We start from the raw sequence: 23,083 nt of genomic DNA on the forward strand, positions 1-23,083 counted from the left end.
TATGAACGATGGACCAGTGCAATTGCAGCATCGGTCTTTGTGTTTGAGAATAGTCAGAGCAAACACAACTTCGACAGGGTTTCATCGATGGGCCCCATTCGTTCAATGGAAGGATTCAATGCAGAGAGCAAATTCTTCAGACAATAGTGTCACTTGGCAGCGGATTGCAAGAAAGCTTTGCGAGGTTCTCCCTTCTTATGCCTTTGCCCAATATCGGATTCAAGCTGGGTAGGCTCGTTGAGCCCGTTATGTGCGTCGGGCTTCCTTTAATACGCTGTCAGCGTATACAATGACAATGGGTGGAAAAACAAATGATAGTGGATCAAATGAATCTAGCGATGAAGTTTTATGTTCAAAGGGATTTCATATAGACAAACAGAAACATAGTACAAAACAACAGAAATTCAGTCGTGGCCAATTATGTCCCACCCAATCACAGCCGAAGGATGTCTCCTGTAGCTGATGTTATCTCTGGCCTTTCAGACCTGCTCAACAACTCAATGCAGTACTTCAACGCCCTGAGTTGCTTCTCTTTGCATGGCCCTTGCCAGAATTCCGTTTCGGTTTCGCAATACAAGTCACAAGGCCCAGGGCTTCTCCGGTTCGTTAAGTGATGCTCTCGCAAATTTACAAAAAGCACGGAGCTGTCTGTGGAGGTGTCGTGTGGAAGATCGCACTCGTCAAGGCTGAGAGATCCGAAATCAAGTTGTTCCTCCGATTGCATTGTAACAAGCTGTTCCACTTGGTCCTTGTACATTCTCATTGGTGCTCTCCTTACAAGAAGCGAGGAAGCAGTGATCTTTCAGAGAAACGGAGAAGGGAAGCGGGGGGGTTGGCTGAAGGAGGGAGGGTGAGGTGTCAGAAAATGGGTCGAGGAGACGAAGTTCTGACGAGGGATAGGGCGGTGGGGAGGATAGAAGGAGTGAGTACGGGGGAAACCAAGAAGCTTCTTTCGGGGAACAGCATGAGTGCAAGTACCCGTGGTTCCTAGTACAAGCCAGCTGTATATGGGTGGGGTCATGCACATGGTAGTCCCAAGCAAACAGCTGGCTCTGGACTTTCCAGTACCCTCACAAATACTATAAAGGTTGGGGGTGGGGTTACACAAACAAAGCCAAATTTGGCCGGGTAACGTGACTATCTGACAGTCGGAGCTTAAAAATAATTATAAAGGTGCTGTCAGTCAAAGTGAGTGACCCGGCGGGCCGAACCCGGTCAGGCCCGCCGCTGTGGCCGTGGAGGCGATTTTCTTTCTCAAATTTGGTTCAGCTTCAAAGACTCCTTACAATGAAAAGTAGGTTGCAAGATTGAAGAATGTTTTGATGACCACTAGTTTACACGATCCACAACACACACGATGCTGGGGGGCGGAGCAGGAAGGAGAGGACTGAGGCTTATCTGATGCCCCTGCCTTGATGAGGAGCATGAAAGCCCTCCTCCTGTTCTTCCTCAGAGCCCTTGCTCTCCATCGAACCGTCTGTTGGAGCTTCGATGCCGAACATGAAGCCGATTTGCACTTGTGGGCCAGGCGTCATGCGTTCCCAGACAAAGTCACGACGTTGAAGCAGGAGGTTCTGTTGATCGGAGATGGCCAGCAGATGCGGTTCTGGCCTCTGTGGGGGTTTTATCAATATCTCTCAAGGGCCTCCTCCTCTTTCACCCCTTCGGTGAGATTGATTACTTCCTCCACCCCGGGTTTCCGCTTTGGGATGATGTGGGAAGAGATGGTTTACACCCTGTCCCGCTCAAGGCACCCGGTCTTGTACTTTCTTGTCAGCCCTGGTGATCGTCCGCTACCAGTGATTGGGCTCCGGCATTATCCAGGCATCAAGATCCTGGACGTGGAGGACATGGAGGGTCAGAGGAGGCTGGAGGACTTGATAGTCGGAAATAAGATCGATTTTGTGACATTCAGGTACTTCAACGACGAGTTGGTCCATCTACAGGCTCTCTGCAAAGAGACGACCTTCCATCACATGCCGTTCTTCCTGAATCCGTCGCACTTCTATCGCGGTGCTGGGTCGGGAGGAGAATGGATGAGGAACAGGGACATCGATGTGCTGGTGTATGGGAACACATGGTCGCACAGATACCCTCTGAGGCATCGAGCTCTGAGAGCATTGACCACGATCAAGCATGGCATGTCGTTCGAGGTGATCGCGCATCCCGGGTATCATCTCGATCGCCGCAAGGCCGATGTCCACCAGCTCTTGTGCAGCGATATTGGCCCCGAGTTCTGGAACCTCTCGAGAGTGGATGCGCGTGATCTGAGGTGCTGCAAGGGCAGCAGATGCATGCCCGATGACTGTGCACGAGTCTCCTGGAGGGTTATGCAAGGCCCGCTATCAAGCTGCGACGATGTGAAGACCTGTCCGTTGCCAGCGGCTGTGGAGGCCATGAACGCGCTGAAGACGTGTCTACCTGTCATCCGGGGCAAGCAGCTGGGGGACAAGCTGAGGAGGGCAAAGATTGTGATCACATGCTCAATCCAAGGATCGACAGACCATGGCTTCCACGTCTCTCACTCATACCTCGTTGCCAAGTATCATGAGATCGGGCTTTGCGGGGCGGTGATAGCAGGCGACATTCCTCTCTCTGGACATGGTTCAGGGCTGCAGGGCAGGATGATACATCTTGATCCCGAGATGAGCGACCAGGAGATCGTCTTGGCTCTGTCTGAAGCTGTCTCGGATAGCCGTGAGATGGTGCGATTGGCAAACTCGTCGTTCGAGTACTTCCAGTGGAACACGTATGCGAGGGGAACGATTTACTGGACGAGTATGATACAGTCCATGCTCTCTCGAAACTTCACTTCTCCTTCGCTGCTAGGCTCTGGTCTTGCAGAGACTGAGAGGCTGGGATTGAAGGATGGGAAAGAATATTCAAGGTTGAGGTTCAACGAGAGATGGCAGCATGTTATCCCAAGTGACCCAACGTACTTCCCTAACGAAGAATGTCTCCGAGCATTCTTTGAAGAGATCATAATCAAGCGCTCCAAGTCTGGGGTTGCCAAGAAGTCGAAGTTGGTGGATGTTGGAGCAGGAATGGGGACCGAAAGTTTGATCGCTGCAATGCACGGATGGGATGTAATTGCCATCGAGGCTCTGAAGGACAATGTTGCTGTCTTGCAAGAAGGCGCGAGGTCAAACAATGTCGAGGACAGAATTTGTGTCCTTCATGCAGCAGCGTATGATTGTACAGGTTGACTTGTTACTACATGTCCTGTCCTTCTGACACTTTCAGTCAGGCAGAGAGAAGCTGTACAAGTCATCCGTTGAACTGCAAGACATGGGGCAAACTTCAGCTTGTCAGATGCACAACCTACATCTTCCGCCTTCATCGTTCACGAGTGCAGCCTTCACGTCGTCACGAGATTCACTACAAGGTTTCCTCCTGAACAGGAGTACCAAGGTGAGGAGGAAGGGGATTCGTCTGGCTGACCAGAAAGGTGATATGTTCGAGGTGCAGGTTGCAAACGAGGATGACATGAGACGATGGAGTAGAGGTGCCGATGGAACCTTTCGGTTGTGTGGAGATGAGAGTTCAACTATCTGTTCCTCACTGTCCCCTCTCAGTCTGCAGGCTGCTGAAACCATCGCCACCGAGCTTGTCAAAGTTGTTTGCCTTGACAACTTCCTCAACGTAGAAGAGGCCGTGGACGTGATGCTGATTCAGGATTTCCAGGAGAATGACAAGGTCAGTCAGGAATCTCCGACAAGATCTCTCTAATATCAGCGCACAGGTGGTTGTCGGGAGCGCAAAGTTGTTGTCGTCCGGACTTGTCCACCTCGTCATCTTTGACAACAGGAGGAGGGAGCGGAGGAATTTCATCCATGAGATGCTCATGATGGATTTCTGTGTTGTCTCTCTGATTGATGTATCTGACAAGTGCGATGTCGTCGAGTTGGATGTTTGCCTGGACTTGCAAGGAGACTTGAAGACTGAGCAGCACGATTGGATCGTCTTCAAACACGTAGCTGCACCCTTGCAAGGCGAAGCAACACGTTCGCCAGCAGGTGCTGTTTTCACCATCTCGGAAACCAAGTTGCAGGCCTTCGCTAAGTTGCAGACGAGCATGTTCGATCCGCTGAATCGGCAGGTCGACAGGAAGTTTCTCGTCCTCAGGTCCGGCCATGGCATCGCAAACACGATGCTCGAAGAGGTCTCTGCCCTCCTCCTCTCCCTCGCCTCCGGCAGAGCTCTTGTAGTATCCTACGACTCTGACATCTTCGGGCTCCAGAGGCCCAGCGACTGTTTCAACCGCCCTTTCCCCATGAGCCTGGAGGAGATTCAGAGCCTGCAGGAGGTCGCGGGGCTCAGTGGAAGGGCAGAGGAGCTGAGTGGCGACACAGCACGAGGGTACGCTAGGTACCACGAGCTCGCAGCCTGTGGCAACTTCAACGTCTCCCTCAAGGGGCCCTGGGCAGCGCTGCAGCACCTGTACAGCTTCCCCGCGCTGTTTCTCAATCCGAGCGTGACGGGGCTGCTTCACCTGGAGGAGGAGGAGGAGGAGATGGATGTATTCCAGCGGCTGCATGCTTTCTTGCATCGGCCGGCACAATCGATCCTGAGGGAGGCCGAGCGGCTCTGGCAGACCTCGTTGGGCTCGGCTGCATGCTCGGTAGGCGTCCAGTTCCGGTGGCACCACCTCTCCGAGCACCACGGGGGAAGGAGCAACAAGACTCACCTGCTCCTCGTCTCTCGGATGTTCCTGGAGGCAGCGGTAGCCAGCTGCCAGCGCTACTTCTCCTCGCCCTCCCGGCCTCTTAACGAGAGATCCATTGCCATCTGGATCGCCTCCGACTATTCTTTCGTGTACGACGTCTTCAGAGACTCTGCCAGGTCCATCAGCCAAAACTCCATCACTGTCCACCACCTAGATAAGGACGACACCCGCATCCATGGAAGGTATGCCCTCCCCATCCCTCGGGTTCCCTCTTCTTCCTCTCCCTTCCTCCTCCCTAGCCTCCTTTCCTTTACCTCCCTTCTTCTCTCGTTGTTTGTTCATCCCCTGCTTGCCTGCCTGACTCCAGCTCGCGCAGGCCTGACGACGTCGGGGATCTCAGCGGGGATCATGACGACCATGAGGCCTCGCTCCTCGACCTCGAAATGCTGTCCAGCTGTCGCTTCCTCGTCTGCACTCGCCTGAGCACCTTCGGGTATGTCGCCTACGCCAGGAGGTCCAACGTCAACGGGAGGAGCCACAGCCAGTACATGCTGTGCGATGCGGAGGGGAGAGGATGCAGGGAGGTCGTTGGGCGGATGGCTGGGCTCGTTGCCGGAGAGCCTCTGCATCAAGACTGGCCATGGACAGAGCAGAAGCTGAAGCAGGTCTCATGCTACAACAAGTCTGAGGGAGTCTTCACCTTCCTGAAGCGCAGCATCTTCAAAGCTGTTTAGAACAATGTTTCATTATTTCACTTTGCTAACACTGTAAATAAGATCGCGAACTCAGATTAACATCGCCGTCAAGTGTATGGATGCATCTCGATCTTGGCGGAGCAACGACCAAGGTTGAACGCTTCCCGTTGGAAGTAGGCCCTGCCATGTCACGTCACATCGCAACCTCAGCTGCACCTCTCCGCTCTCACGCGACAGTTGGCCAGTTGTCTGCCTTGTCCTTGTCCCTTGCTGCTGTCCCTCGCTTCACCACATCGTCGATGAAGATCGGCCTCGTCCGCGGCTTTTCCCTCCTCCGCTGCTCCTGCTGCTTCCTGCCAGCAACGAGTTAGCCTGTGGGTTTGCAAGGGAGGGGACAAACGCACTTGTACTCGATCGGGAGGTCGACGGAGAAGGACGAGGACTGGTAAGGCGAGTACTCGTCGAACCTCGGGCCCAGGGAGTCTGGGCTGGTTGTCTTGTACTTTCTCCTCTCAAACTTGCTCTTCATCGTCTTCCTTTCCCTTCCGGGCCTCACGATCCAGGACCTCGGCATGAGAGTTGCCTGCTGCACAGCTATCATCCTCCGAGACAACAGGGCCCCACACAAACCTCTTCCTCGTCCGAGTTCGCAGGGTTCAGACGCTCCTTCCACCAGCTGGACAAAAAGTCGGGCAGAGCTGGGTCAGGCAGTCGGCAGGGAGGCTGGACCAGGGCGCGCACCTGGTGTCGTCGAAACACTCCCCCTTGTCAACCTTGTCAAAGTTCCAGTTCCTCTTCTGGATCGGGAGGTTGTACTTCCCTGTCACTCGGTAGATCTGCCATGGTCCGCACCGTCAGCAACGGGAGGAGACGCTCGGAGCAACTGACAGGGACGCCGGCGGTTCGTTCGATGTCCTGCAAGTGCGAAGAAGCGAGAGAGGAGCGTTCTGTGCTGGAACTCTCCTGCGTGTCCTGCTGCTCTGACCTGCTCTCTCTCTCCTCCCCTCCTTGCTCCTCCCGCTCTCGATCCTCAGCCTCCAACCGTTTCAAGTCCCCTGCTCGCCTTGTGAGGGAGTTGTGATGCGGAGCAGGGAGGGAGTCACCTTGCAGTTTCTTGATTCTGATCCAGTCCTCTTCGTGTCCATCGTCGCTAGAGCCGCTGAGCCTGAAAGGTTTTCACTACGTCATGGAGGCTGCCGATGAGCACTCCCTGCCTTACCTGGGGTTCTCCCACGAAGACAACTCTGAGCACAACCACCTTCAGCGAGCGAACAAGATCATTCACATCTACCCTTGTGCTGCTCCCTCGCGCCGTCTTGCCCGACGGTCGCTGCATGGCGGCGGGGGGGGTCAGAGCCCTTGATGCGAGCCCGGTCCTCGAAGTGTCTGATCAACGTCTTGATCGCCTTCGGGCTCGAGGCCGGCGGGTTCCCTTTGGCGTCCCCATGATCTAGACGCTTCCCTCAGACGATCTAGACTCTCCTCTAGCCTTCTCACCTCTCAGAGATCTGCTGGGGAGCTGCTCGGCAGACTCGTCCCCGCCCCCGTCCTCGTCCTCGTCTCTAACGGAATCTTCCTCGCTGGACGACTCGAGGGCGATGCGTCTTTCAGGCTTCTTGTAATGGAGAGCCTCCAGGTACTCGATGCGCTTGTTGATGGTCAAGTCGTCCATCCTCCTCCTCCTCCTGCACCTCCTCCCCTGCTGCTGCTGCTGCTGCTGCTGCTGCTCCCTACCTAGCAAGCCCTGCCCATGTGCAGACACCGGGAGGGGGAGTAGGGCCGATCGCCGGTTAATGTCCTGAGAAACTTAAACAAAAAACGATCGGATGGGCCCACTGACTGTAAAGAGCGGCAGCGGCAGGTCAAAGGGCCTGAGAGCGCGAGATGTTGGAAGGAGAAACTGACTGATAGCAGACGGTGAGGTTTATTCGATCTTGAACTCTTTCGCAAACTCCGTCACCACCTCAGTCTCTAAGATGTGACTGCGGTCGTTCTTGACGGGCGGGAGGCAGTAATATCGCAACCTGCCGCTGCTCTACTTGTTAGACGAGGTCACCCATCCACGTGGTCCTTGCCTGGTCCAGTCCTTGAGCACTTGACGCGCGGCCGTCTCAACATCAGTCTCTCCTCCCCTGAACAGCTTCCCTCGTTTCTGCCAACGTGTCAAGTGGTCGCGTGAAGAGCCGTGCATACTCTTGCGAGCGCCTGAAGGAATTCCTGGTAGTTGCTGAGAAATGTCAGGGAGCGGATGAGCAGTCAATGGGCGTACCTGAACTTGTCTATCCCGTACTTCTGCATCAAGACTTCATGTCCGCACCTTGGCAAGGTCTCAGGTGAAAGCGGAGAGAACCTGAGAGCTACTTGTCGATGATATCTTGCATGGGAGCAAGGAGGTCCTTTATCTTCGCTCAATGTCAGTGCTAATCTCTCGTAACCCGGAGCTAGCCGACCTTGTCGATGGGGATGCAGTTTCTCAGGACCAGCTGAGCTTCCGAGAGGCCTGCCTCTATGACAACCCCCGGGCAATCGATCAGGGTTATTCCTCGCTCTAAGTGCAAGCTCTTCGAGCGTGTGAGGCCCCACCAGTCGAGGAGTCAAGAGGAACCTGGAGGGTCTTGGTGACCCCCGCTCTGTCTCCCGTCTGAGCCGCTCGAGTGCGCAGGAGGCTGTTGATGATAGAACTCTTACCCACGTTCGGCATCCCCAGAACTCCCACGTTGACCCTCGCCTAAGGATACCAAGTGAATCCCCACGGTCCGTCTGGAAAGCGTTCAAACCTTCCCGCCAAAACTTGAATCTTGTCTGGTCAAGGCCTTGATCATATTCACGAGCTCTTCTGCTCCGACGCAGTTCCCAGTCATCAACTGCCCGTGCGTTGCGTTGCTGACTTGGATTCTAGAATGGACGTAGGAGTCTCCTCTCCGAACTTGAGTGGCGGCCTTGAAAGCTGCGACGTGATTTTCTTCTTTGAGGTAATTCATCCAGTCGTCAAGTACGTTCTGTTTGCTTCAATTAGAGGCACAAACTGATAATGAAAGAAGCTGTACCTTGGGCACTAGGTCGATTTTGTTCAGAACGAGTATGATCTTCAGCTCAGGGCGTTTCTTGTGGATGAAATCTTCAATCTGCATCAACCAACGGCAGTGAGAAGCTGTAGAAGAAGCTAGTCAACACCTGCTTTGTACGGCATCCGTTAGGATCTCTGGCGTCAAGCACCTCCAGGATCAGATCTGCTTCATTCAGGATGCGATTCAGCGCCCCCGTGTACATCCTGCGAGAGCCATCACGGAAGCCTCCTGTCTCTGCCTCTGTCTCGGTCTGATGCACGTATGACTCGTAGTCCACCTCTTGTCGCTGCATTCCATTCGCTTCCTTGCCCGATTCCAACCCTTCCTCGGCGATCAACCCTTCCCCCACATCTCCTTCCTCCCTGTCTGCACTCCTTCCAAAGCCCTGGAAGGAACCGGAGAATTCAAATCCCGACCGATGCTTCTGTCTCAGCACATTCACATCCACTTTCTGCGATGCCTTGTTGGGCCCTTTCTTCTCCTCCTGCTTCTTCTTCATCAGGATGCGTTTACGCTTCTCAGCTTCTGCCTCGAGCTTGCGCTGATAATGCTTCCCTTTCTTGGTACCGCCTCCTCGCAGTACAGCAACGTTGAGGAAGACCGCAGCTCTGCCGCAATGGCGGAGGGAAACCTCTTCTACTGTAGCCTGACAGACGCAGAGCACAAGAGCGGCAACGAGGCTCAAGGACCAGCTCACACCCCGACAGCGGGACACCCGCTGGTGGCCGGGAAGACCCAACGTGATGACGAGGCGACGAGGCTTGAAACAGACGATGCTCGACCTGGACAGGATGTGAGGTTCTTAGCAAACGAGTCAACTCAGCTATCACACACGGTACTCTGCTTGAGAGCTTTACACGTGCCCCGACCATCTCTCCCTCCTTCCCTCCCCCCCCCCCTTTCGTTGACTCATTTCAACTCCCTCGCACTCTGACCCTCTACCTCTCTCTCCCTCCCACACATGATCTTTCTCCTTCTCTGTCCTTCTTGCTAACCACCTTAGCTCTCCTACTCTCTCTCCCTCTCTTGCTAACTACCTTAGCTCTCCTACTCTCTCTCCCTCTCTCGCTAACTACCTTAGCCCTCCCTGCATTTCTATCGTGAGCAGCCGCAACGAAAAAAACTTTCCTGTAAAACCTCTGATCAAGCACAGTTGCAAGTTGCTGTCGTTGAGATCGTAGCGCGGGAGAGCTGTCATGGAGGAGCAGGGAGAGTGAGACGACGGGCATGTCGGGCAAGGCTGGAGGAAGAGCGGGGGAGGACGTCGCAACCTTCGGGGCAGTCGAGAGGCTCGAGGCTGTCGACAGGATGCAGCAGCTGAAGAGGCTCCATCAACCCCGGGAGAGCGACAAGCCTGATGGCAGACATGCGCGGTTCTTGGAGGAGAAGGAGCCTCTGTCTTGCTCTGCCCCAGAGAGCCCAGACGTCGAGGACATGCACCTGGCGCTCATACAAGCTTACAACAACCAGCTCGTCTTGAAGGCAGACCTCTTGCCAGCTGAGCTGTTGTGAGAGTTTGCGCAGGTGGTATGGAAGGTGAGGTACGACCTCCGTCCTGTCGTCCGGTTCGCGTGGTGGGACAGCAGCGATGGGAAGCACGGAGGGTACAAGATAAGAGTGGAGGTGTCTGAGAGTGAGGTGAACAGACTGAGGCATCGGAGAACCTTGTTGAGTTTGCGTTCAGAGAAAGACAATCAACGAATACGACTTGTTCCCCGCTGAGAGAAGCTCCATAACGCTTGTGAGCATTTCTGATGTTCTCCTTCCGGCAATTCTCATGTTATGAACAGGTCACCGCAACTCATCAGAGCATTGAGCTACCGTACACTACATGCTCCTTTTGCAGTGCCGATAGTTTCGGGCCAGCAGGTACAGCAACATTCACAAGCTCTGTCTTGTCATATGTGGGTCAGGCTTTATCTTTGTTGCACCGAAGGGCATCTCATTTCCCATCAATGCTGTGCTGGTTCTGCCTTCGGTGGAGAAGCAGCTCCAGAGAGCGAGGCAAGAGTCAGAGAAGCGTTTCGTGGAGGTGACTTGCTGCCTGGTTGTACCCGATCATTCATGTGAGCTTTGCATGTGAATAGAGAGAATTGGAACGGCAGTACAAGATTCAAGATGATATGAATAAGCTCAGAATCAGACAGAGGCGTTTCGAAAGTAAACTTGAAGTGTTCCTTACAACGATCATCTTGACCTGTAACTGTTTACCAGGGAGGCAAGACATCGAATACAGGTTTCACAACATCCTTGAGCGATCAAGAAAAGAAGCAACCACACAGCCAATCGCACAAGCTCTCTATGAGTCCCAGGACTTTCCTTACATGCATGCTGTTTGGAAGCAGCTGAAGCCGGCCGGTGTTTATCCTCCTCCCGACAAGCATCCGATAGTCGTCAAGTATTATGCCGAGATGACTTCAGTGCAGGGGGTGGTGAGCGAGAGAAGGCCATGTTTCATCTGCCTCTGAGGTATCTTACCAGGAAGTGAACGTGTTGACGTTCGAGGTCTGGAGCAGGAGCTTTGACGTTAGGTACACCATCCACCTTCAGGTGCCACCCTTGCTCGCTATCCTCTCAGCGTGACGAGCCTGTCAAGGTTCAAGACGCGATCACAGGGAGAGTGATCAACACGTCTGTGCCAGGGATACTGCTGTACACATGGAGCAGGATACACGTACATCCTCTTGGCTCCTCCCTCCTCCCTTCATCCTCCTCGTCAGGTTTTCAACGCTGAGTCTGCCCCGAGTGCAAGGGACGCACCGTCACTCTGCTACGCCAAGTGAGCTCAACATCATCATCCTTGTTGGATCATGCCATGAGCTGCGAGTTAGGAGGAGGCTGTGGCTGTTCGGAGGGAAGACAAGGGGCGGGCAGTACAAGACATTCTACGATGACCTGTGGACATACGATTACGACACCGTAAGTTGGTTGATGAGGATTGATCTGACAGATTGATCGATGTTGAAGAACGAGTGGACTCTGTACACAAAGGCCGAGCAGATAACGAACGCTAAGGGAGAAATCAAGAGGAAGAAGGGCGTTCATGGGAAGCGACCTCCTGGATCCAGCTCAGCCATACTGCTGTAACCTGCTGCGAGGACGTGTGCTGTCCTGACCGATGGATGGCAGGCACCGCAGAACTGAGAGCGGCGAGTTCTTGTACCTTGCGGGGGGCAACACGCACAGCAGCAAGAGGAGTGAGAGGAGAGCAGTGTGGGAGGAGCAAGATGTGACAAGTGGGTAGGAGACGTCCGGAAGCTCGACATTTCGAGGAACTCATCGACGTACCTCAAGTGGAGTGAGCTGATCGCGCACGGGGAGAGCCAAGTGGCGGCCATGGTCTCTACGTTGCAGGAAGGTCCAAGGAGGAAGGAGGAGGAGGGAGGTTGATGTTGCTGAGGGGATGTGATCATAGGAGATGAGGAGGTGAAAGGGGATCCGCCACTTAAGGGGTTCAGCCTCAAGACCCTGCACACCAGCCACCAGGTGTACTGCTCCTGCATCGAGGACGGAGAGGTCTACGAGCTGTGCCTGTCGAGCAAGAAATGGAGCAAGATCCCAGTGGAGAACGTGCTGCCGTGGAAGACCAGCAAGGTGCTCCTGGCCGACCTCAAGATCAAGGTCCGCTTCATCCTCGTCGACTTCTTCACCAAGTCTCCGAGCGAGGGGTGAGCCTGCAGTGTCTGAGAGTGACCGTGAGGCTCGAGGATGCGGCAGGTACCCGGCGGTTGAGACGGGGGAGATCTGGAGGATCTACTCTAAAGTGAACGCCAACGACGATCGTGAAGACGCCCGCAAGGAGTGGATGCTCTGCCCCAATCAGACCGTCCAGTTCGTGTCGGCTCCTTGCTTCGGAGACGTTCCCGGCATGCAGGAGGGAGAGGTCGGGCCTGCAGTGACTGCTGCTACCAGGAGCATGGGAGTCTGTTGTGATTTCGCACGGTCATACCTTCTATGACGCTAAAGTGTTCCGGACCATGACGAGGTAGGAGGGAGGCGAGCTGGGAGGCGAGCTGGAGGAGCCTGAGCCTGCTGACCTCAGGTACCTACTGATGGGGGGGACACGCTCGGGCGGCAAGGAAAGAGCAGCTCCAGACGTTGTCGGGTGAGGAAGAGGCGATGACGTGGCTGCTGGCTAAGTGGCTGATGCAGCCAAGACTGGGTGGTCGGGAGAGATGCGTACCCTCAAGTGGGGCTGCTCGTTCAGAGGCGGAAGGACAAGGGAGTAGGGGGCGGAGCAGGGCTGGTGATCGACGTGTTCACCGTTGAGGATGCGGGGGGCAAGGAGGAGAAGGTCTGCAGAGTTCGATGGAACGAGACAGGTGAACCAAGGCATGTCTTGTTGAGTTTCACCCCACTGAGAGCACCTCAGGGGATGAAGAGAACTTCTCTCCCTCACAGCAAGGAGACTACGACTTGAAGATGTGCATCGACAGTGATCTCTACGCAACGAGGTCATCTCAACATCATCTTAGGAGGCAAGAGTTTGACAAGGCGTTGCAGGAATGCGTCGAATGAGTTGTGGTCACTTGATATCATCGAGCCCACAGATCATAAAGACACCATGTGAGCAGCACTCGGGTTGTGGTTCAACGGTCAGTGTTCTGATAGCTGCTCCCTCCAGGTCAGAGCTGGAATCAATCAGGCTTGCTCAAGGCTTCACAGATGCCAATGTCCTCAAGACGGTTTGCAACAGATACTTCGGTTCCAGCCGCCTCACATTCTTGGTTTCAGGTTCTGGGGAGAACCTTTCGCACAAGTTCTTCATCGTGAACTTGAAATCTCCATGTTGTTGCAATCTTGTATTATTTCTTTCGTTTTCAACTCGTTTGATTGTTGAGTGTGATATGTACCTAGACTCTCTCTTCTCCTGTATTATTCAGGGGGCAAGCATGCCGCTGATACCACAGCTCATGATCGAGGAAGTCGAGTGGCAGGGAGCAGTCCGAGGTCTTGCTCCTCCCGAACCTGCCTCAGGGACGATAAGGCTCAAAGTCTGATTCATCCCTCTCGCAAACTTGTAGACAAGTTGATCTCAAGCAACATCCACGTCTCCTCCTCCCATTCACGCGCGTCCTCGCTCTCCTCTCCCTTAAACCCTCTGAAGGCCTCTTTGCAGCATCGCAGCGGAAGGTCGAGCGGTAAGATCGGACGAGTCTGTCAGCGCCCTTAACTAGGGAACGTGCGAGGCTGGGGGAACGAGGACGTGCTGGGGCCCCTGGACGAGGGGAAACCCTTCAGTCGTCTTCTGTGAGGTCAACTACTTCTTCAGCTGAGGCTGTATGCTTCCATGATGGGTCAGGAGGGAGAGACAGTTGCAACTTCCTTCACCTTTCGCTTCGCTGGCGTCATGGAGTCTTCTGGTTCTATCAGATATCAACGAAGGAATGACTTTCAAGTGTCAAACTCACTCTCTCCACTGCGCGCTGCTGCTTCCCCCTTCAGCCGGGCTTCTGCCGCTCTGACCATGGGAATCTTGTCAGCTGGCCAGCCAGCAGAGATCGGAAGAGTGGAGCACCTCAGAGCCAGACGTCTCCTCTCCTCCACGTCAGGCTCTGCTGGTGCAGCCGACTGACCCTTGTCGCTGCCCACGACCTCCTGCCTGCTGCCTGCCGGGCCCTCCCACCTCATCCTTATCCCTACCCGAGACCGTGATCAGCTGCAGCAAGTCGAGCAGCTGCTTCCTCGTACCGAAGTGATCGCTGGGATGGAGGTCTAGCTCCGCGTCCTTCTCAATCCCCACCAACGACGTGCGCACGAGCTGGAGACCCTCCATGCTGCATTCAGGTTCGTCAGAGGATCGCTTCTGCAGCCCAGCATCTCCCCACCTCTTGCGGAAGAAGCAGCGATCGAACCGGCAGCGGGGCCCTCCTGCTCACCATGATTCCTCCTCCTGCGCCTCGCGTTCCTCCCTCACCGGATGTTTGCAAGCCCAACATGCGGCGCACGTTGACGTTTCTGATGGCATCCCACGTGGGGACGGGATCATGTCCGAAGGCATCTATGAGCGTCCGAGTGATCCGAGGCCTGAGGAAAGTCAGCGTCGAATCCCGTATACAATGGGAGGAGGAGGAGGAGGAGGAGGAGGAGCAGCAGCAGCAGCAGCAGCAGCAGCATAGAATCAGCAGCAGCAGTGGGATTAGCGGCAGTGGAAGCAGTACAAGTATTTCTCGTCCGCCTTTGACAGGTTGAGGTCTCCCACGAGGAGGCTAAGGCCTGAGCAACGAGCGAAACGTCATTCAGGAACAGTGCAACGCTACATCGCACATGGCTCGCTCCCCTTCACCTGCTCCAGGTGATTTACAGCATGCTGCAGCTGCACTTCTCTGACCTGCCAGTTTGGCGACTGGGGGCAATCAGATCTTGGGAAAGGATGGGAAGAGAAAGAGAGGATGAAGGGATGGAAAAGTGCGAAGGAAGAGAGGAAGGGAAGGAAGGGGGGGGGTGATCCGTCAGGAGAGAAGAGGGGGGGGGGAAAGGAGGGAGCAGCTTGTCCACCTGGCTCTCTAGATGAGTAGTCGCTACTCGCACCATTCCGAGGAAGGGCACATGGATGTCCGCCTGGAGATAGTCTCTTCCCTGATTCTCAGCTCGTCAACTTCGCATGCACCCTGTTCGTCGCTCAACCTGCATGCTGCTGGGATAATCTTGCCTGAACGAGCTCAGTCGCCTCGTCCTCCCCTCTGCTTGCCGGAGGTACATCTTGGTGAAGTAACTCCCAGGAATCTCTCGCCCGGCCGGGATTCGAGCCTCCTCAACATCAACATATCCGTTCCTGACAAGCCTGGCATGCAGCACTTCGATGGTGCTCGGAGTGACTTCCTGCCCTAAAGTGAGGAGGAGGAGGAAATGATCATGGTGCCTTTCCCACCTGAAAGCAGAGGACGTCAGGAAGAGCTCTCCCATCTTTGGTGTTGTCGAAGATTTCCTCCATTGCCAAACCAGCACGCTGGGATACAAGTATTGGTAAGGAGCAAAAGGTAATGAGAGCACGGGTAAGAGCTGCTCACCTCCCGAGGCCGCATTCCTTCGCCGAGACCATCCAAGTTCCAACTGAGAACATCGACATATGGAGCATTAGGGTCGATGAGCCCAGACACGTCGCACTTGTTCGTCTCAGGTTTCTGCGTTGTGGTAGACGACTTCTTCTGCTTCGTTCTACTCGCCATTGCCAGAGAACTACGTGCTTGAGTTGCCAACGGCTGTAGGGTTCGCAGAGCAGCTGTAAGGATGGTGAATGAGCTGATCAAGAGGAGGAGGAGGAGGAAGGAGAGGCTCTTGTTGTATCGTGTGATGTTTATCTGCAGAAAATTCAGATCCTGCCAACGAGAGTGGACACAGAGCTTTGGGACAGGAAAGCTATGATCATGCATGTCGGTCTACATGATAAGAAGCGCACACACAGTCTCGTTGATTGCTTCCTACTCCTCCTCTTCCCGTTCAACCCTCCTCTTCTCAGCATCGGCTGCCGCGTGTAGGATGCCAACACGCCGCCACAGCAAAGTTCATGGATAAATTCCAAACCTTCAAATGAAATATTTAGCAATGTTTCGATTATTCCCTGTAAATTTCAACTTTTCACGTACACTTTCCGAATGGCCGCCTGTTTCAGCGGCCCGGCCCGGGCCCCGGCCCGGCCCCGATACTAGCCACGATGAAAGGCAACCCGGGCCGTTACGGCGGCTTTTACTACGGTAACGGATCTTAATTTCCGTTTCAGTCGCTAATGTAAAACCACAGTTTTAAGTGTCAAAAGTGGTCGAACGGTTACTTGCTCACATACCGAAAATAATTTTTGATTTTTTTGCATAAAAATTGATATATCCATATCAAATATTGAAATACCTCTTTCGTTTTCGGCTCGAATCAAGTCCGAGAACATTTTTCCATCGTGTCCACCCCACCTGTCTTTTCCCAGACGTTTCCTGATGAACTAACGGGTAGTTCATGGAATCTTAGAACCCCCTACCCCATTATCAAGACTCTGCTCGGATGCGAAGATCCCGTCAAGCTCCGGAATCCGAACGGGGGCAACCTTAAAAGAAAGGGTTCAGGATAAGAGATTCTTTAAGTCAGACCCTATGTAAAAATAGGTAAGGTGTATACATGGAGCGGCAGATGAGGTGCACGTTAGATATCAAAGGCAGGGGGGGGTAGTCGAAGCTCATAGGGCGGAACCAGAGGAGGGTCATCGATCCTGGGCCAGTTTACCGCGGTAGAGAGGGGAAGATGGCAAGCTGAGGAGATGAGAGGAGAGAGGAGGAGAGAGGAGGAGAGCAGAGGAGGAGAGAGGAGGAGAGAGAGGACGAGCCAAGGTAGAGGAGAGGAGAGAAACGAGAGTGCTTTTAGGCGATTCACGGATTTCAGGATGTTGGAGGAAACTTCTTCGTGGACTGACGACGAGTTGACGCCCGATATCGTGACGCTGTCTGGTGTGCAGTGAATGTCCACAAGCTTGGAACGTCAAGGAATCCTCAAGGTAAGGTAATGGCTGTTGATGGTTCGGGTACTTACTGGAGCCTGGGTGCAGAACCTGGCCAAAGTTCGAGCTGAAGCTGAAACGTTGTCCTTGGGCCTTAACAGGTGAAGGGACACGACTTGTGTTGATATCACGTGTTGACCGATTCGAGCAGATCTAGAATGATTACAGATCCTCTTGCTTCAGTCCCACGCTCGGTCACTCCCACCCTCGTTCCAGACTACGCCAGGTGCGTCTACGCCTCATCCTCGGCGTCGAGTGGAGGAGGGGGACTTGACTGAGCCAGCAGGAGCGTCGCGGTGTTCCCTGAAGGCCTCGGCTACCCCTACGTCTCCTACGAGGTCTCCCGTGACCTCGAGGTCCAGCACCTGCGAGCTCGCTGTGAGAGTCTAGAGCGCGAGCTACAAAACGCCAAGAAGGTTGGAGGAGGAGAAGGACAGGGGACGATCGTTGGGGTCTGACGTCCATGGCAGGAGGCGTATGAAGCAAAGGTGATGGAGGAAGACAGCAAGAGGAGGGAGATGGATGCCCTGCGCATCATCCGGCCGACCCAGGAGCAGGTGAGGCTGGTGCACGCAACTTGCTCCCAGCCTAACAGGGTGGTGCAGTCTGCAGTCCTGCAGGGACTTGCGGACGATCTTGCAATGGAGAACGAGAGGTGATGATGACTTGACTATCTCTCCACCATCTGAAGGCACGTGAAGGCTGCGAGGAGCCGTCAACGACCACGTGACTGTCGAGCTGCAACACGAGGGCATCGAGATGCGCCTGACTCAGGACATTCAAAATCTGGAACAGCAGGTAGGAGGAGGAGGAGAGGAGTAGGAGGTGCTGAGGAGGATGGAGATGAAGAGGATGGAGGGCATGGGTGTGGAGTTGACTGCATTCCAGATCATGGAGTTGAGGAGAATCAACGGCGATCTCCAGTTCAAGTGAGTAGGTTGCGAGGCTAGGTATGTGAGTTGACTGATGATTACAGGAATGATGCCCTCGAGCAGAAGGTGCGGGAGAAGGACAACCTTCTCGTTTCGGTGAGATTGGCCTCTTCCTCCTGCTCCTCCCTCCATCACCTCCCCTTTTGCTCACTGAAGGTTGATGTTAGACCGTGTCGGAGTTGGAGAGGAAGTGCGATCTGCACGCCCGAGCTCTCCAGGAGTCGCAGGACCGCGAGAAGCACGCGCAAGAGGTTCTAGGAAGAGAAGAAGGATGTTTCATGATCCTGAGGTTCCAACAGGAAGTCCGTGTGCTCCAAGAACGCCTGAGAAGGTCTCCAACTTTCTTATCTGCTCCTCCTGCTCCTCCTCCTTGCTTCGCGTCCATCCGCTTGGATCTCGTCCTTGCCACGTCTTACTGTACCGTTAGGTACGAGTGGAGTGTCGCTCAAAACGCAAGTTGGCCGTACGCGGCAACCACAGGTACATCCCTGTTGACAGGAGGTAGAGGTTCTGACAGCACGCAGCTGCCCTGCCGGTCGCCCCCTTGTCTCCCAGAGCAGCGGGTAATCTTCCTCCTTTCTCCGGTCCTTTGTCGGCTGATGAACTTGCTCTCCTCTCCTCGTCGACTGCCTTGTGTTTCGTCGGTCAGTTGTCACGACATCTCCTCGCCCCTCGCAAGTTGACTCTGTAGCCTCCCGGTGAGTTCTCGTCATGATCTACCTCCGCTCCCCAACTCTCTGTCCTCCTCCTCCTCCTCCTCCTCCTGTTTTTTTTCGTCGGTGAACGTTATTGCTAGCTTGGCTCAAGCTGAAATCTCCGTTGCTGCTCGCAACGCAGGTGTTGCTCTTGCCCTCCTGCATTGCTTTACTGACCATCATCGCAGAGCTCGCGGTCTTGCGCTCCAGGAGCATCTCTCCTCCTCCAAGAGCCAGCCTGGTGGATGCTCCTATCATTGCATTTTCTCCTCCACCCTTCCCGTCTCCTGCTCCCTTCACTCCTGCTCCTGCTGCTGCTCCTCCTCCTCTTTATCCTCCTCGCCTTGACTGTTCTTACAGTCTCCCCGGGTTCGCGTGTCTCCCCCAGCTGGCAGCCTCTCCACAGTTGTCATCTAGTTGGCAACTCCACAAGCTCGTCGCAAGAGCCAAAATTTTGACAGGCCAACAACCGTCGCATCATATAAACATAATCATAACTCATCAAACCGATTCTTGCCTTGCTCCTCCTTCGACTACTCCCGACTATCCTCCTTCCTCTCCCTCTCCTCCTTCCTCTCCCTCCCTCCCTTCCTTCTCCTCCTCTCCTCCCTCACGTGTCTTGTCCATATCCGAGTCTCCTCGCAGCAGTCATTCGACTTCATGTCTCCCAGCTCCTCGTTCTTCCCCACCTACCTCACCGTATTCGTGCCTCCTCCTCTTCCATCCAGCCTTCCATCACCCTTGCCGCCTCAACCTGCCCCCTCGTCCTGGCCAGCGCCATCGCATCCATCCCGTACACCTTGCGGTGAGGATCTGCTCCTCCTCGCAGCAGCTTCACCATGCATGCAGCCTTTCCTTCCTCCGCCGCGTGCATGAGCGCAGTCTTGCCGTCCGCGTTGAGAGCGTTGACCGTGACCCCCATGAGCAACTGCCACGAGAATCAGAGGGAGGGAGGGGAGGGAGGGAGGGGAGGGAGGGAGGGGAAGGGAGGGGAGGGGAAAGGAGGGGAGGAGGAGGGAGGGAGGGGAGGAGGAGGGAGGAGGAGGAGGAGGGGAGGGAGGTGGAGGGGGAGGGAGGGAGGGAGGGAGGGTAGGGAGGGGAAGGTAGGGGAAGGGAGGGAGGGAGGGAGGGAGGGAGTGGTTATCAGCTGAGATGCATGAGGAGGTAGGGATACCAATTTCTCGAGGACAGACAGTCTGCCGTATCTCGCTGCGTACATGAGAGGAGTGTTGAGGAGACGATCTCGCGCTTCCATCTTCGCTCCTGCGTCTAGGAGGACAAGTGCCTGCACGAGAAGTGACGAGAGGGGGAGCAGGAGGGGAGGAGGTAGAGGGTAGAGGAGGAGGAAGACGAGGAGGTAGAGGGTAGAGGAGGAGGAAGACGAGGAGGTAGAGGGTAGAGGAGGAGGAAGACGAGGAGGTAGAGGGTAGAGGAGGAGGAAGACGAGGAGGTGGAGAAGGAAAGAAGAAACAGTGGGAAGGGGAGGAATGAAGGCATGATATAGTGAAGCATGATGATTCTTGGGAGGAAGACGGACAAGAAGGAAGGACGGGACAGGCGGAAGTAGAGAGGAAGAGGGAGGGGGAGCAACGGAGGTATGTACAGCTTCCGAGCTTCCATTTTTGATGGCCCAATGCAGTGGCGTAGCCTGCTTGCCGTTAACGTCCTTGCCCCTCATCGTCTCTTGCCCTGTCCTCCTCGTCCTCTCCCCTTTCATTGCCACGACACTCGCACTGTCTTCGCTCTTCCCCTCTCACTCCCACCCACCTTCCTCGGCCCTCTTCCTGCCTTTGTTCCTTCCTCTCTCTTATCCTCTCCCTCCCTCTCCCCTCGCCTCTCCCTCCCTTCTCCTCTCCTCTCCCTCCCTCTCTCCTCTCCTCTCCCTCTCCTCTCCTCCCTTCTCCTCTCCTCTCTGCTTTCTCTTGCTCAACAACCTGCGACAGCTTCTCCATCTGGTTCGGATCGGCACAGAGTTTCAACAGCTCTTGGATCGCACTGACTTGGTTCCTCGTAGCTGCGCAATGCAGCGGCGTGTAGCCGTCACTGCGGGAGGGCGAGGGCGATAGGTGAGAAGAAACAGAGGGAGGAGGAGGAGGAGGAGGAGGAGGAGGAGGAGGAGGAGACAGTCAGTTGATGGACGCAGGGATATCACCTCCTACCTTGAACGAGCCTTTGGGTCCGCACTCATGGAGATGAGTGTAGAGATTGTGTGCGTGTTTCCCTGCCCTGCCCGTCACTCACCTGCATCTCCTGATCGCTGCCTCCTCCCTCCTCACCACACCTCCTCCCCTTCCACTCCCCCACTCTCCTCTCCTCTTCCACTTCACCCTCCCTCCTATCTCTCCCTTGCTCCCTCAGTCCTCCGCCTTTGTCCTCTGCTCCTTCTTTGCCTCCTCTTCTATCTCTTCTCCTCCTCACCATTGCCTGCCTCATACCGATCGACCTCGCTACTTCTCCAACTATCGCTATTCTTCTCTAACCCCCTTCCCTGTTCCCGTCGTCCCACCTCAGTCGCCGCGAAGTGCAGGGCAGTCGCCCCTGAGCTCGTCGGCGCATCTACTGGGATCTTGACTCTGTTGACTGATGTCCAGTGAGATGGTGGAGGAAGAGGTGAAGCAGAAAGGAGAAGCAGAAGGCAGGAGAAGCAGAAGACAGGAGAAGAGGGGAGGAGGAGGAGGAGGAGGAGGAGGAGGAGGAGGAGGAGGAGGAGGAGGAGGAGGAGTTTGGCAGCAAAGTGAAGGTCGTTGAAGACATAGTCAGTACATCCAGTCTTGTTGGGCCCTGCCGATCCCCCAGAGACCTGGAGCACTGAAATGATGTTAGGGAAAGGGTAGAGAAGGACCAGGAGTAGGAGCGGTGGAGGACGAAGAGGAGGAGGAGTAGGAGCGGAGAAGGAGATAGAGAAGTAGGAGGAGGGGGAGGGGGAGAAGAAAGAAGAGCAGAGGAGGAGAAAGAGGAGGAACAGCGGGTGGAGGAAAAGGAGGAGATAGAGAAGGAGGTAGAGAAGGAGGAGGAGGAGGAGGAGAGGTTACCCTCGTTGATATCCTTCTGCCCACTGATCTGCAGGCTTGCATTCTTCATCGCGCTCATGAACTCTGACCTCTCGATCTGCCAGCCTCTCACTCACCCCCCCCTTCCCCTCACCTCACAGCCGACCCCTCACCGTGCCGCTCTCGTCCTCATCCATCTCCTTGGTCATCTTGTCGATCTCGCTGGTGGGGACGGGTCAGGAGGCGTCAAGGAGCAGGAGATGAAGTCGCGGCGTCGTGGTGTGCAGCATCAAAGCAGGGAGCTGCTACTTCCGAGGATGAGCGGGGATCGACGTCATACCTGGTGGAGAAACCAGCCTTAGTCAGTCCGTCATGAAGCTCCTCCTGCCCGCATGGACGACGTCAGGGGCAGCAGAACTGATATAACCGACGAAACAACGACGAGTCAGTCGTCTGAATCCTCACCCTTGAAATGATCCCGTCCCCCGACGTGTCGATTGCATTGAACAAGGACTCTGCCTCTATCCTCCACAGCTCGTTCTTCCACTTCCTGCAACGCTGGCTCACAACCCCTGAAGCATCCTCCTCCTCCTCCTCCTCCTCCTCCTCCTCCTCCTCCTCCTCCTCCTCCTCACGTCTTCCGAAACTCCACTCTGCCGACATGCCCGAACCAGACGCGCGAGATGCTGACGGCAGACTCTGTGGATATTCGAGAAGTGAAGGCCATCTTTGACTTCTTGTACGCCTCAAACCCGCTGTCGGTGAAGCATTTCATTGCCTCCTGAACGACTGGCGTCAGGTGAACAACGTCCTCATGCAGGAAACCAAGCGCGATGGAGGCACTGCCAGTGGGTGGACAGAGGAGTTGAGAGGAGGGGAAGGAGCAGGAGGGTGAACCGAGAAGATAAGGGGAGGGGAATAAAGGGGAGCACAGCAGATGAGATCAGATCAGATCAGGAGAAAGGACTGGAAACTTACGTCGAAGAAGACTCGACCTTGGTAGAACTTCTTGGCGTCGATCGCCTTCACAGACTTTGCAAACAGTGCATCACCCTTGCTCTTGAGGACAAACTGCTTCTCTGCCCTGTAGACGATTCTCCTGGCACTATCTATCTCTCCTCTCACCTCCCTCCTCATGCGCATTAGCCGAAGCTCATCCTTCTTTTCCTCCGTGAATGTCACAGCATACCTCTCCGCGTCTGTCTCTGCCGCGATCTCATGCTGCTCTAGCCTCTTGAGAGTCTCTTTCTCCTCGTCGTCGAACGCCTTCCCCATCCCGTCCGTCTCGAGGCTCGTCATCGCCTGCTTGAACAGTTCTCTCTGCTGCTGGAATGCGTCGTCAGGAGGGACATCCTCTGCGAGCAAGAGCTGGATGACTCTGACAGCGTCGGCGATCTGATCTCTCAGCTGCCTCACCACAGTGATCCTCTGGTTCTCCTCTCTCTCCTTCCTCCTCCTCTCCTTCTCCTTCTCCTTGGCTGCCCGGCTCTTGCCAAATATGCTCAGCATGCCCCGACAACTGACATTGCGTGAAGAAGGGGTAGGGGTGATAACG

General features: G+C 55.0%; 8 protein-coding genes across 8 annotated transcripts; 3 read left to right on the forward strand and 5 right to left on the reverse strand.

Annotated features, from left to right (window-relative positions):
• Positions 1-344: 344 nt before the first annotated feature.
• Positions 345-924, reverse strand: GUITHDRAFT_151114 (hypothetical protein). Its single transcript, XM_005837842.1, has one exon. It carries the CDS (start codon positions 761-763, stop codon positions 434-436), a length of 330 nt encoding a protein of 109 aa, XP_005837899.1. The 5' UTR covers positions 764-924; the 3' UTR covers positions 345-433.
• A 491-nt stretch (positions 925-1,415) lies between these two features.
• Positions 1,416-5,400, forward strand: GUITHDRAFT_135002 (hypothetical protein; the record flags this gene model as incomplete). Its single annotated transcript, XM_005837843.1, has 5 exons — positions 1,416-3,201; positions 3,248-3,411; positions 3,469-3,696; positions 3,743-4,908; positions 5,043-5,400. The coding sequence occupies 5 exons, from the start codon at positions 1,416-1,418 to the stop codon at positions 5,398-5,400; spliced, it is 3,702 nt and encodes a 1,233-aa protein (XP_005837900.1).
• A 2,041-nt stretch (positions 5,401-7,441) lies between these two features.
• On the reverse strand, positions 7,442-8,646 carry GUITHDRAFT_62184 (hypothetical protein; the record flags this gene model as incomplete). Its single annotated transcript, XM_005837844.1, has 6 exons — positions 7,442-7,630; positions 7,812-7,922; positions 7,967-8,089; positions 8,139-8,360; positions 8,409-8,486; positions 8,536-8,646. Coding segments are annotated over 6 exons (834 nt in total), but the record flags the coding sequence as incomplete, so codon positions are not given.
• Positions 8,647-9,656: 1,010 nt separating this feature from the next.
• Positions 9,657-13,256, forward strand: GUITHDRAFT_161748 (hypothetical protein; the record flags this gene model as incomplete). Its single annotated transcript, XM_005837845.1, has 22 exons — positions 9,657-9,902; positions 9,954-10,067; positions 10,114-10,170; positions 10,220-10,298; positions 10,343-10,461; positions 10,517-10,589; positions 10,644-10,861; positions 10,911-10,979; positions 11,026-11,103; positions 11,150-11,208; positions 11,261-11,348; positions 11,397-11,512; positions 11,559-11,626; positions 11,674-11,787; positions 11,845-12,097; positions 12,147-12,312; positions 12,419-12,471; positions 12,582-12,751; positions 12,802-12,883; positions 12,933-12,995; positions 13,054-13,114; positions 13,164-13,256. 22 exons carry the CDS (start codon positions 9,657-9,659, stop codon positions 13,200-13,202), a joined length of 2,385 nt encoding a protein of 794 aa, XP_005837902.1. The 3' UTR covers positions 13,203-13,256.
• A 433-nt stretch (positions 13,257-13,689) lies between these two features.
• On the reverse strand, positions 13,690-15,598 carry GUITHDRAFT_103504 (hypothetical protein; the record flags this gene model as incomplete). Its single annotated transcript, XM_005837846.1, has 13 exons — positions 13,690-13,707; positions 13,761-13,789; positions 13,841-13,890; positions 13,948-14,068; positions 14,121-14,206; positions 14,258-14,300; positions 14,347-14,456; positions 14,591-14,645; positions 14,697-14,775; positions 14,928-15,008; positions 15,057-15,251; positions 15,301-15,378; positions 15,440-15,598. 13 exons carry the CDS (start codon positions 15,596-15,598, stop codon positions 13,690-13,692), a joined length of 1,104 nt encoding a protein of 367 aa, XP_005837903.1.
• Positions 15,599-16,872: 1,274 nt separating this feature from the next.
• GUITHDRAFT_135006 (hypothetical protein) lies at positions 16,873-18,955 on the forward strand (the record flags this gene model as incomplete). Its single annotated transcript, XM_005837847.1, has 15 exons — positions 16,873-16,908; positions 16,960-17,012; positions 17,063-17,137; positions 17,198-17,327; positions 17,382-17,468; positions 17,499-17,566; positions 17,613-17,709; positions 17,800-17,840; positions 17,888-17,939; positions 18,011-18,174; positions 18,271-18,323; positions 18,493-18,541; positions 18,640-18,680; positions 18,727-18,779; positions 18,899-18,955. The coding sequence occupies 15 exons, from the start codon at positions 16,873-16,875 to the stop codon at positions 18,953-18,955; spliced, it is 1,056 nt and encodes a 351-aa protein (XP_005837904.1).
• A 277-nt stretch (positions 18,956-19,232) lies between these two features.
• On the reverse strand, positions 19,233-19,793 carry GUITHDRAFT_103506 (hypothetical protein; the record flags this gene model as incomplete). The annotated part of the gene is made up of 2 exons (XM_005837848.1): positions 19,233-19,466; positions 19,713-19,793. The coding sequence occupies 2 exons, from the start codon at positions 19,791-19,793 to the stop codon at positions 19,233-19,235; spliced, it is 315 nt and encodes a 104-aa protein (XP_005837905.1).
• Positions 19,794-21,294: 1,501 nt separating this feature from the next.
• GUITHDRAFT_103507 (hypothetical protein) lies at positions 21,295-23,037 on the reverse strand (the record flags this gene model as incomplete). The annotated part of the gene is made up of 7 exons (XM_005837849.1): positions 21,295-21,338; positions 21,571-21,646; positions 21,702-21,750; positions 21,869-21,912; positions 21,994-22,078; positions 22,164-22,309; positions 22,507-23,037. 7 exons carry the CDS (start codon positions 23,035-23,037, stop codon positions 21,295-21,297), a joined length of 975 nt encoding a protein of 324 aa, XP_005837906.1.
• Positions 23,038-23,083: the final 46 nt, after the last annotated feature.

The sequence above is a fragment of the Guillardia theta genome (genome assembly GCF_000315625.1).
Source record: "Guillardia theta CCMP2712 unplaced genomic scaffold GUITHscaffold_13, whole genome shotgun sequence".
Taxonomy (NCBI): Eukaryota; class Cryptophyceae; order Pyrenomonadales; family Geminigeraceae; genus Guillardia; species Guillardia theta.